At 34.6% G+C, this 12,801-nt stretch overlaps 1 protein-coding gene across 1 annotated transcript in view; it reads right to left on the bottom strand.

Moving 5' to 3' along the window:
- Nucleotides 1–4,064: 4,064 nt before the first annotated feature.
- BACE2 (beta-secretase 2) overlaps nt 4,065–12,801 on the bottom strand; it is a 131,148-nt gene continuing 122,411 nt past the window's right edge. The window contains exon 9 of the mRNA XM_036745566.1: nt 4,065–5,737. Within this exon, the coding sequence (XP_036601461.1) occupies nt 5,487–5,737 (251 nt within the window). The 3' untranslated portion in view covers nt 4,065–5,486. The remainder of the gene's footprint in view (nt 5,738–12,801) is intronic.

Raw genomic sequence — 12,801 nt, 5'->3', positions numbered from 1 at the left:
TAAATTGACAAAGATGAGATAAAAGGAAAATGATAGTACTGGGGAAGTTGTGACTAGGTACAACCATTCTGGAAAGAGATTTGGAAAAAAAGTTACTAAAACAGTCTAATGCTAGGCCTATAGCCAAAGGAGATGAAAGAAATAGGAAATGGTCCTTTGTATAGAAAAATATTTATAGCAGCTATTTTTGTAGTGGCAAGAGACTGGAAATTAGAGATGATCATCAATTGAGGAATTGCTAAACAAAGAGTAGTATATGAGCAACAACCTATTATGCTATTATAAACGAGGAAATAGATGATTTCAAAGAGAACTGAAACATATAAACTGAAACAGAATGAAATAAGCAGAAACAGAACAACTTATACTACATCAATTGTAAATATGAATAAATTGGAAGACTTTATATAAAATGATGAATTAAAGGGCAGAACCAGGATATTAATTTATATAACAACATTGCGAAAAACAAACATTTTTTAAAGTTGTTAGCATTATGTGGTCAATACAATCATCTTGATGAAATATACTATTAACCTCTTGACAAAGAAGTAATACATTTCAGGATACAGAATTTTACACATGTAAAATTCTGTAATATATATAAATATATGTATATATATATTCTAGAATAGCTATTATATGTAAATTCTAGAATAGTTATGAAAAGATCAAAATTAATATTACCTTGAGTATCTACTGCATTGATTTCTACTTTATTGATTCTACAATGTATTTGATTTTATGCTCTATTAATTTTGTAATTGAGTCTGCATCTACCTAAAGCCACTTTAATGTCCTTAAGCTCAGAAATTTAGTTCTGAGTTAGTTACAAATGAACTTGGTACCATCCCCAAAAGATGTATCATTTGCCCTTGCCTGTCCTTGTGCAATCAGGGGAGTTTTAAATCTTTTCTAAGGAGACAAGTCTGGTAGTTTTCATCTCCTAGAAAAGATTACAAGATGCAAATGAGTCCCAGAAAACAACAAACATTACTTAATTGTTGGAGAGGGGAGGTTACTAGCCCCACCTGGTGCTGGCCTGCTTTTCTTGACGTAACCTATCATGTTGCTATCTACCCTGTAACCAATTACGTTGTCTTCTCCACGTACACAATTCTATACTTCCCAGAACTTTATGAAGGCTGGTGAACCCTACACCTTGGAGTAGTTGGTTATTGAGAGGCCATAGACCCAATTTATTGGTTATTGCTGGCCTAACCAGTAAGTTGACCATGCTCAGACCATTATTTCTTAATTTACCTTAATTTTCAACCATAACAATTATATATATATTCCAGGAGAGTTATTATATAGCTTTCTCTAAAATACACACACACAAACACACATATACACACACACACACACACACACACACACACACACACACACACACATATTTGTATGTAATCAATGAGGGGATTCGTTTTGCTTGACTATGTGTATTTGTTACGAGGAATTTGCTTTTCTTTTCTCTTTTTGCCCAATGAGATGGGTGGTAGGAAGGAAAGAAAATAGGTTTCTACTAATTAAAACAAAAAAAACACTTTAAAAATAGAGATGGAAGAGCAAGGTGCCATGATGTAGGATGCTGCATACACTTTCAGATGACCTGAATACATTGTTAGTTTTGCTTAATTGTTTTACTTTGTTAAAGGAGAGCTCTCAAAGAATGGGGGTGATCTAGAAATGTTTGTAATTTAAGTATAAAACTTTACATCACTTTGAAGCCTTCTTTTTTGTTGTTGTTGCCAAAGCAATCTTATTTGAATTTTTGCCATTCTTTAGTATAAATTTGTTAGCCTTAATGACATTGGCATTGCCAGTAGGATTTTGCCTTATTTTGCTTTCTTTTTGCAGAAAGCATTTTCCCTCAAAGTTTGGAGTCCATTTGTAAAGGGTGTGCGCATGTACCTCTGCGTGTGTGTGTGTGTGTGTATGTACATATACACACACACACAGATGTATATATACAATATATGTATATATATATATTATATATACTATATATCTATACACACACACACATATTCCATTTAAATGGTATATGAAGGAAATTTTGCCCTGTGTAATTTGTAATTGTATTTTTGCTGGATTGGTGGCTTTTAATATTCCACCTGGAATCCTGAATCCAAGGTCACCATGGTTTGCACTCCTAGGTTCCTGGAGAATGCTTTCTGCACCTAAAAACTGAGGATAAACACACCAAGTCTGTTTCTCAGAGCCATGGGGCCAAAAGGGAGGGCAGAGGAAAGAAGTCCTTCCCCCTTCCCCAACTCTCATCAGTTCATCAGTTTGAGGTACCCACACTGTGGATGACTTTCACTTTTCCTAACCCTCTCTAGAATCTGCAAAGAGCATATTGGAAAGACAGTGAGTGTCCCAATCCAGTAGTTTTTAAAGATGAAATCTATTCTGGCTAAGCAACCAACAGAAAGAGGCTGTTGTCCCTTCTGTAGTAGGGTAACACAGGATGACTTCTCCCAAAAACAAGGTACCTCCACATTAGGTGATGTGAGCATGATCCCAAGATCCTTTTACACTTATATAATTCATATAGTTCTATGAAAATATCATAACATCCTAAATGAAAAGTAAACAAGAGGAATTTACTGTGGAACACAGATACTAATGCAATTTCATTGAATGTGTATAGTGCATATTAAGGTGCTAAGAATGGTTATTTTGATTTAATAGAATTAAGCAACAACAATAAAATAAAATAAATCTTGATAAAGAAACACAGCGTAAAGCTAATCAGGCCATGGCTTTTTTTTTATTATTTCAAAGGCATTTATGTTTCAAGAGCAAAGAAGAAAGGACACTTCCTTTAAATTTTGGGTCTAACACCTTATTCAAAGAGATCTAAAAAATTGAACAATAAAAGCTAAATGTGGCAAGGAATATCACCTACAAAAAAGGCACTGGTTTCCTCAAGTATTAATTCTGGCCATGGATTATGACTAAAATGATGGGTCATTTGGTTGTACACCAATTATTAGAATTCTTAACTCAGAAGCTCCTCCACTAGCATTCTAAATTGCCATATTCTCAATCTCATTTCTAAATAATCAAAACTCTGCTATTTTTTTTGTCTAGGCCTGGTATTTAATTGATTGGGTACTGTTTGGTGAGGAAACTCCCTTTACCAATGGGGATTGGCAAGTATCCTACGATGCATATGGTGTTACAAAACTGACTGGGGCACAAAGTTTTATATGGTTTTTTTAGGGTCCCACAGTTAGCATGTGTCACATACTTGAACACGTGTCTTTGACTTCAAACACAGATCTCTATTTAGTATGTAACACAGCCTTTCCAAAGAGAAAAGGAAAGACATTACATTGAAGGGGAAAATAAAGAGGTAGCTTATGGATTGGGTGGCCAGCCTATATTTTAATTAATATAAATTTACTCTTTCCAGGCACCGAGTTCACTGAACTATTAGTGAGCATAGATTTTTTCATTTTTGTACTTGAAGTCCTAGTTGTCTAAGGAAATGACTAGCACATATTAAATGCTTTAAAAATAGTTGTTGATTGATTGCTTATAGAAATTAGAGCTAATGGAGCACTATCTTCATACATACGTATATGTATGGAGAGAGAGAGAGAGAGACAGAGAGAGAGAGAGAGAGAGAGAGAGAGAGAGAGAGAGAATAGAGCTATCTTTGGTGTATCAATAAGGCTTTTGGGTTAAGATAACTGTTCTGTGTGGTCACAAATAGCATCATATAGAAGTGGAACATGCAGGGTCGCCTAGCGGACAGAGAGCTTGCCTCAGTCTGAAAGTTTAAGTCTTGACTCTGATTTGTAATGGCTGAACAAAACCCTGGGCAAGTGAGACATGCCTTTTAGTAACCCAGGTAAGTAGTTAAAAGTTGCAGAACAATTGCTGATCTGCATTGGCGTGGGGAGTTTTCTCATCAGGAATGACCATCAGAGAAGACACACATAAAATGTAGAAATAACATTCAAGTCAGTGAGATATTGCTTGGTGTATTGAAGGTATGGATTGTTGATGGGAATTATTTTAACTGCAAAAGAAATTTTAGCCAGAGGAAATCAATATTTACATGGAACTTTACATAAGATCAGAGTGATTACAGAGAATATCCACTCAGCTGACAATGATAACTAGACATAACATAACAGAGAGAAGGGGTAAGGAGAAATGTTGAAAACCAATGATTTCAAATGCTCAAAATCCTAATTGCATCATATTTTATACTGCCATCAGCTCCATATCTAAGGACTGAATAAATAGTAGCAATCGAAAACTTTCCCAAGTCCCAGGGAACTGGAGTAAAGCAGAGAACTGTTACATATAAAAGGTCAGTTCTATCCATTTCTTATTGCCTAAAAATTGAATATCCCCTAAGTGAGTTAATTGTCTATTCCAAGCTAATTAAGAATCATTATACCTCCGATATCATAAGGTATAAGCCTCAGGTATAGGTGTAGGGGTATCTGAGCACAGGAAGTAGTACTTTCACGGTTCTGAAAGCTGGAAAAAGTTGTCCTTTGCTTCATTTTCACCTCTCTCTTCTAAGTCCACTGAAATCTATTCATAGATATCTCCTATCCATACCAAAAGGTGAAATTTAATTTACCCACTAGAGTGAAATCTAAAAATGAAAACTTACTTTTTGCGGTTCTGATGGCTTGTGAAGGGGGAAATATGTCAACTAAAGCAGATGAAACAAAGAGGGTATTTTATGTTTTTAATGTGAGTGAATATAAATGTCTTTAATGATGACTGGTTTAGAATTATTCTGATAGGCACAATTCAGAGTTCAGAACCTCTATTTGTGTGGTATCCATGTTACTATCAAGAGCGTCCCTCATCATGCTAAAAAACAGACAAGTAAAGGTTGTCAAGTAATGGTGACACGGTCATTAAGTATTTTAGAACTCTCATCCAAGATACACAGAAGGGCCATGAAAATGCCTATTGAGAGCTTATAACTATGGGGAGAATAGCAGGTTCAGTAAACTCATTAAGTCTCTCTTGCTATCATAAGATGAATCTTTATATTATACTGAGACATGTTAAAAATTGAAGAAAATCACTAATAAATATAAATAAAGAAAAAATTCTTATTTTACTTTCATACCTGAAATTTGAAGTCGTATTCTGTATTTTGGAAGAGATTTTGAGGTATAAGAGAACTTATTATTTTTCATTTTCAAGCATGTCTTTAGGTTCTGGCATACAGTATTGTACTGCATAATGAGTCACAAACATAGAACCTGAAGCCCAATTACAATATTTTGGTTTAGGATAGCTTTTCACCCCTTGAGGTTTCTAAACTTTAAGTTAAGGCTCAAGACATAGGAATCTGGATGGTAATACAGCAACCAAACAATGATTTGACTCTCTAATGTATATAGAAGAAAACCTTGGCTTGTATTCTTTGTTGTTGCATTTTTCACTTTAACTGTTAATAGTAGACCCCCAAATTCCTTGGGTCTGGATCAAGATGGTCATTTCCAGCGATGCTGGACTAGACATGATTCATCATTGACTAAATTAGGATCACGAGAGCAATGTATACAGCAGGATGGAAACAACAGTGAGATTAATACGAGGAAGATAATTCCACACAAACTCATAAGGGCATATGAGACAATCCACAAAATAGGTTCTTTTGAAGGTGAACCAGGGATGCAGCTGTTTGCTATGTCATCTGTTGAGAAAGGTCCTGAAATCTCAGATGCTGGAACACCATCAACTTCTAGAAAGAGAAGGAAAAAAACAGTTTATAATGTTATAAAGATCTATATTTTCAGGATAAAAGACAATGGGATGTTTCTTATAACATAATAGTATTGGTTTAGACATGATAGGGACCGTAGAGGTCAATAGCCAACAGTCTACTATTTACTGAGTAATTATTCAGTTTAAGGATTGCCCATTCTTAATTTCTTCCTTTACTTTGCCTTTTCATTAAATTGTTATTTACCTATTATCATGGACAGGTGAAATGGAAATTACAAAGTAAAACACCTATTTCTGAATATTCTTTTAATGTTACATCAACAGGTAAGTTTAATAGATTGAAAAAGTTCAAAGCTAGTCATGAAAGCAATCTTGTGTTTTTTTAGAACAAGGATGCAATAGGGTTGGATTTGATGCAAGTAGACTGAGTTGTAGATCCCCTAACAGATATGACAACTGAATTGGGAATAAAAAATCCAAGCCTTATAATTTAGGAACTAGGATTTGCTTAATAGCAACACCCTGGGAGAGGGAGCTAAGGTGGCTGAGAAAAGCCAGGAAGTTGCCTAAGTTCTCCCCAGGTTCCCTCAAAATATTGTTAAATCAAGCCTCTAAATGAATTCTGGAATGACAAAACCCACAAGAAGATGGGGTGAAAAAAATTTTCCAACCCAAGTGCAGCAATAATTCGGTTAGTGGCTGCTATGAGGGTGAAAGACCAACACAGGCCCAACAACAAGAACACTGCCAGCACAGGTCCTTTTGATCTACTTTACTAAGGAAAGTAACATTAAGGGGTTAACAATCTTGCTTTAATCCAACATATACATATAAACTCTTTTAGTTCAGGAGGAAAAGGCGGCAACCTGAACTTCAGAAGAAATACAAACAAGTTACAAATATACACAATATAAACAGACCAGATCACAATTCATAGTTAACAAGAAACCATCAACACCTGGGTTCATGAGCCAGGGAGCTCTTAACAGCGGCTGGCCCAGCGTCACATGCCACTCCTCCTGTGCTTTAGAGCCTCAAGGGAGAACACCAACCTCTGGGTTTATATATCTTGTGTAGGGTCAAAGGTGAGTCACACATGTGACTCACCCACGCAACCTAAAAGCATCACAAAAATGTGTCTTAAATCCACATGGTCTAAAAGCCTCTGATGTCACAAACATGTCACTCAAACTCATGTAAACTGGGCTTTCCCTTGAAGCAAGGAGATCATCAAGGACTCCTAATTTAATCAAGGAAACAAAGGCCAAACTCTTCAAGGGCACTTGATTGAAGAAGTGCTAAAAGCCCTCCTTAAAGCCCACCAAGATCACCAAGATAGTTTAGAAGGACTGTAGGAAAGGTCTGTCTCACTTAGGTAAAAGGACAGTGCAATGCAGTGTAGGCAGTATCCAGGTAAGTCAGTGAGAGGCTCTTCACCACAGCAAAGATGAGTAACTAAATCCCTGTGGTCCCAGCTTAGCAGGCCAGCAGCAAAGCAAACCCGCTATAAGACCTCCAGGTCCAGTATAGCAGGCAAACTGCCATCCCAGGAAACCCCTAGCACAACAGATATGACTTGATTGGGCCACTCCAGCACAGTGGGTAAGCCACCAGGCCTAAAGGCACCTGTGCAGAAAACCAGTGGCCAGCCCCCTGGCTCCAGGCAAAATTAGCTTGGGACAGTGCCTTGTACCCCAGGAGCAAAAAACCCCTAAGAAGTGCTGACCATACAAAGCTACTGCAGCAATGAGGAAAATCAATATACAAACTCAGAAGAGGACAGCAATGTTAAAGTGCCTCATGTGAAGCCATAAAGGAGAATGTGAATTGGTCTCAAGCACAAAAAGTCCTCTTGCAAAAGCTCAAAAAGGATTTAAAAAATCAAATAAGAGAAATAAAAGAAAAATTGGGAAAAGAAATGAGAGTTATGCAAGAGAATCATGAAAAAAAGAGTTAACAGCTTAGAAAAAGGAAGGACAAAAATTGAAGAAAACTCCTTAAAAATAGAGTTGGCCAAAAAGAGAAAAAATCTACTGAAGAAAGCCACTCCTTAAAAAAGTAGAATTGGCCAAATGGAAAAGGAGGTACAAAAGCTAACTGAAGAAAATAATTCCTTCAAAATCAAAATTGGGCAAGTGGAAGCTAATGACTGTATGAGACATCAAGTCAAACAAAATCAAAAGAATAAAAAAAAGAAGAAAATGTAAAATACCTCATTAGAAAAACAACTGACTTGGAAAACAGATTAAAAAGAGATAATTTAAGAACTATTGGACTACCTGAAAGCCATGATCAATAAAAGAGCCTGGACAGCATATTTCAAGAAATTGTCAAGGAAAACTGCCCCAATGTCCTAGAACAAGAAGATAAAATAGAAATGGAAAGAACCCATTGATCACCTCTTGGAAAAGATCCCAAAATGAAAACTCCAAGGAAAACTCCAATATTGTAGCCAAATTCTAGAACTATCAGATCAAGGAGAAAATACTGCATGCAGCCAGAAAGAAACAATTCACATATTAAGGAGCCACAGTTAGGATCATACAGGACTTAGTAGCTTCTACATTAAAGGACTGGAGGGCTTGGAATATAATGTTCTGGAGGGCAAAGGAGCTTGGATTACAACCAAGGATCAACTGTCAATCAAAACTGAGCATAATCTTTCTGGAGAAAAAATAGACATTCACTGAAATAGGGGAGTAGGAATCTCTCCTGATAAAAAGATCAGAGCTGAACAGAAAATTTGATCTTCAAACACAATACTCAAGGGATGCATAAAAAGGTAAACAGGAAAGAAAAAATATTATTCAATAAGGTTAAACTGCATATATCTCTAAAAGGGAAGATACTTTATCTCTTAAGAACTTTACCTCTATTAGGGCAGTTAAAAGGAGTATATATAGACAGAAAGTAAAAGTTGACTTTGATGTGATGATATAAAAAAGGGTTGAAAAAAGCATTGTACTGGGAAAAGAGAGAACAGAAGGCAGAATGGGGTAAATTATATTACATGAAAAGGTGTGAAAGACCTATTTCAGCAGAGCAAAATGAGAGGGTGTGAGTATTGTTTGAACCTTCTCTCATCAGATTTGGCTCAAGGAGGGAATAATATACACACTCAGTTGGGTATATAACTCTATCTTACCCTATATGGAAGTAGGAGGGGACAGGGAAAGAAAAGGGGGGCATAAAAAAAGAGAAGGCAGATTGAAAGAGGTTGTGGATAGAAGCAAAACACTGGTGTGAGGAGGGACAGGGTGAAAGGAGAGAGAGAGAAAGAAAAGTATAAACAAGAGAAAAATAGTATGGAGGGAAATACACAGTTAGTAATCATAACTGTGAATGTAAATGGGATGAACTCTCCCATAAAACAGAAGCAGATAGCAGAGTGGATCAAAATCCAGAATCCTACATCATATTGTTTACAAGAAACACATTTGAAGTAAAGAGACACAAAGTAAAGGTAAAAGGCTGGAGCAGGATATAATATGCTTCAGCTGAAAAAAAAAAACAGGGGTGGCAATCATGATCTCTAAATGCTTACATCAATAAGAGAAAGAACAAATAAATGAGCTACCTATGCAACAAAAAGAGCTAGGGAAAAAAACAAATTAAAAATACCTTATTAAACACCAAATTAGAAATCCTGAAAATCAAAGGAGAGATTAATACAATTGAAAGTAAGGAAACTAGTAAACTGATGAATAAAACTAAGAGCTAGTTTTATGAAAACACAGTAAAATAGATAAACTTCAGTTAATTTGATTTGAAAAAAGAAAGAAAACCAAATTACCAGTATCAAAAGGGTGAATTCACCACCAATGAGGAGGAAATTAAAGCAATTTAGGTACTGTGCCCAACTGTACACCAATAAATCTGACAATCTAAGTGAAATAGATGAATATTTACAAAAATATAAACTGCCCAAATTAACAGAAGAGGAAAAAAATACTTAATGCTATTTTAGAAAAAGGAAATAAACAAATCATCACAGAATTACCTAAGAAAAACCTCCAGGGCCAGATGGATTTACAAGTGAATTCTACCAAACACTTAAAGAACAATGAATTTCAATGAATTCCAATTTGCCTATTGGAAAAATAGGCAAAGAAAGAGTCCTACCAGATTCTTTTCATGACAAGATATGGTGCTGGGAAGGGCCAAAACATAGAAAATTACAGACCAATTTCCTCAATGAATATTGATTCAAAATTTTAAATAAAATATTATCAAAAACATTATAGCAATTTATCCTCAGGATAATACACTATGAACAGGAGGGATTTATACTGGGAATGCAGGGCTGGATCAATATTTGGAAAACTAAAAGCACAACTGATCATATTAATTAAAAAACAGAAATAATATGATAATCTCAATAGATACAGAAAAAACTTTTGACAAAATATAGCACTCATTCTTATTAAAAACATCAGAGAGGAAAGGAATAAATGGAACTTTCCTTAAAATGATAGTAATAATAGTAGTAGCTATCAAAGACTATCAGCAAGCATTATCTGTAATGGGGGATAAAGCCTTACCAATAAGATTGCTGGTGAAGCAAGGATGCCCATTATCACCACCATTATTCAATGTTGTACTAGAAATTTTAGCTTTAGCAATAAGAGAAGAAAAAGAAATGGAAGGAATTAGAACAGGTAATGAGGAAACAAAGCTATCACTCTTTGCAGATGATATGATGATACACTTGAAGAATCCTAGAGAATCAATTAAAAAACTTCTTGAAATAATTAACAACTTTAGCAAAGTTGTAGGATATAAAATAAACCAACATAAACCATCAGCCTTTCTATATATTACCAAGAGAGACCAGCAGCAAGAGATAAAGAAATTCCACTTAAAATAACTGTAGACAATACAAAATATTTGGTTGTCTACCTGCCAAGACAAATCAGGAACTATGTGAACACAATTACAAAGCATTTTGTATGCAAAAAAGTCAGATCTAAGCAACTGGAAAAAATCAGCTGCTCATGGGTAGGCTGAGCTAATATAATAAAAATGACCATTCTACCTAAATTAATTTATGAATTCAGTGCCATACCAAACAACCAAAAAATTACTTGATAAAGCTAGAGAAAATAAGAACAAAATTCATCTGGAAGAACAAAAGGTCAAGAATATCAAGAGAATCAAAGAAAAAATGCAAAGAAAGGTGGCTTAGCCACACTGGATCTGAAAGTATATTATAAAGCAGCAATAATAAAAATATTTGGTGCTGGCTAAGAAATAGAGTGGTGGATGAGAGGAATAGATTAGGTACACAAGACACAATAGTAAATTACTATAGTAATCTACTGCTTGATAAACCCAAAGACTCTAGCTTCTGTGATAAGAATTCACTATTTGACAAAACCTTTTGGGAAAACAGGCAAAATAATCAGGCAGAAACTAGGTATAGATAAAGCTTAGCTAGACCAAGATGAGGTCAAAGTGGGTACATGATTTAGACATAAAGGGTGATACCATAAGCAAACTGGGAGAGCAAGAAACAGTTTAGCTGTCAGATGTATGGAGAAAGGAAGAATTTATGACCAATCAAGATATAGAGAACATTATGAAATTCAAAATGGATGATTTTGAGGACATTAAATTAAAAAGTTTTTGCAAAAATAAAACCAATGCAATCAAGATTAGAAGGAAACCAGAAAGCTGGGAAATTATTTTTATAATAATGTTTTTGATAAAGGTCTCATTTCTCACATATATAGAGAACTGAGTCTAATTTATAAGACTGCAAGTTATTCCCCAATTGATAAATAGTCAAAGGATATGAAAAGGCAGTTTTCCAATGAATAAATCAAAACAATTTATAGTCATATGAAAAAACACTCTAAATCACTATTCATTAGATAAATGTAAATTAAAACAATTCTGAGGTTCCACCTCACACCAATCAGATTGGCTAATATGACAGATAAGGAAAATGATAAATATTGGAGAAGATATAGGAAAATTGGGATACTAATCATTGTTGGTAGAGTTGTGAACTGATCCAACCGTTATAGTGAGCAATTTGTAACTCTGCCCAAAGGACAGTTCAACTGGGCATATTCTTTCATACAGTGATACCATTACTAGGTCTTTATCCCAAAGAGATCATAAAAAAGGGATAAGTAAATAAAAATAAAATAAGAGAGAATGAGGAAAAATTAGAAAAATTTAAGCAATTCAAGAAAATTATGAAAAGAAAGTTAGTAAATTGGAAAAGGAGATATAAAATCATAAGGAAGAAAATAAAAATGAACTAAAACATCAAAGTAGAAAGAATGAGGAAAAATTAGAAAAAATAAAAGCAATTCAAGAAAATTATAAAATGAAAGTTAACCAATTAGAAAAGGAGATACAAAATCTTAAGGAATAAAATAACTCCTTGAAAATTAGAATTGGGCAAGTGGAATTGAAAGATGTCATAAGACTCTAAGATACAATAAAACTAGAAAAAATAGAAGAGAATCTGAAACATCTCATTAGAAAAGCAACTGATCTGGAGAAAAGATCAAAGAGAGAACATAAGAATTGTTTGACTACTTGAAAGTTATGATTAAAAAAAGAATCTGGATACAATATAATAAGAAATTATGAAGGAAAATTTTCTGAAAGTTTTAGAAAAAGAAGGTAAAGTAGAAATAGAAAGACTCCACTGATCACACCTGAAAGAGATCCTAGGAAGAAAATTTACAGGAATGTCATAGTCAAGTTTCAAAATTCCCAGGTCAAAGAGAAAATATTCCAAGATACAAGAAAAAACCCCAATTTAAATAGTGCAGAAAAATAATCAGGGTTTCATAAGACCTAGCATCTTCTACACTAAAAGACTGTTGTTCTTAGAACATTTTATTTTGAAAAGCAAAGGAGCTGGGGTTGCATCCAAGAATAACTTATCCAGCAAACCTGAGTATAATTCTGAATGAAACAAAGGACATTTGATGAACTGAAAGACTTTCAGGTGTTTGTAACAAAAAGACAAGAACTCAAAGGAAAATTCAATAAAAAAGATCCAGAAGAAATATAAGGAAATTATTAAAGACTAATTATAAGGCACTAATTAAGGTCAAA

The sequence above is a fragment of the Trichosurus vulpecula genome, chromosome 2 (genome assembly GCF_011100635.1).
Source record: "Trichosurus vulpecula isolate mTriVul1 chromosome 2, mTriVul1.pri, whole genome shotgun sequence".
In the NCBI taxonomy this organism is placed as follows: Eukaryota; Metazoa; Chordata; class Mammalia; order Diprotodontia; family Phalangeridae; genus Trichosurus; species Trichosurus vulpecula.
Note: the sequence above shows the minus strand (reverse complement) of the source record. Positions and strands in the feature narration are given on the sequence as shown.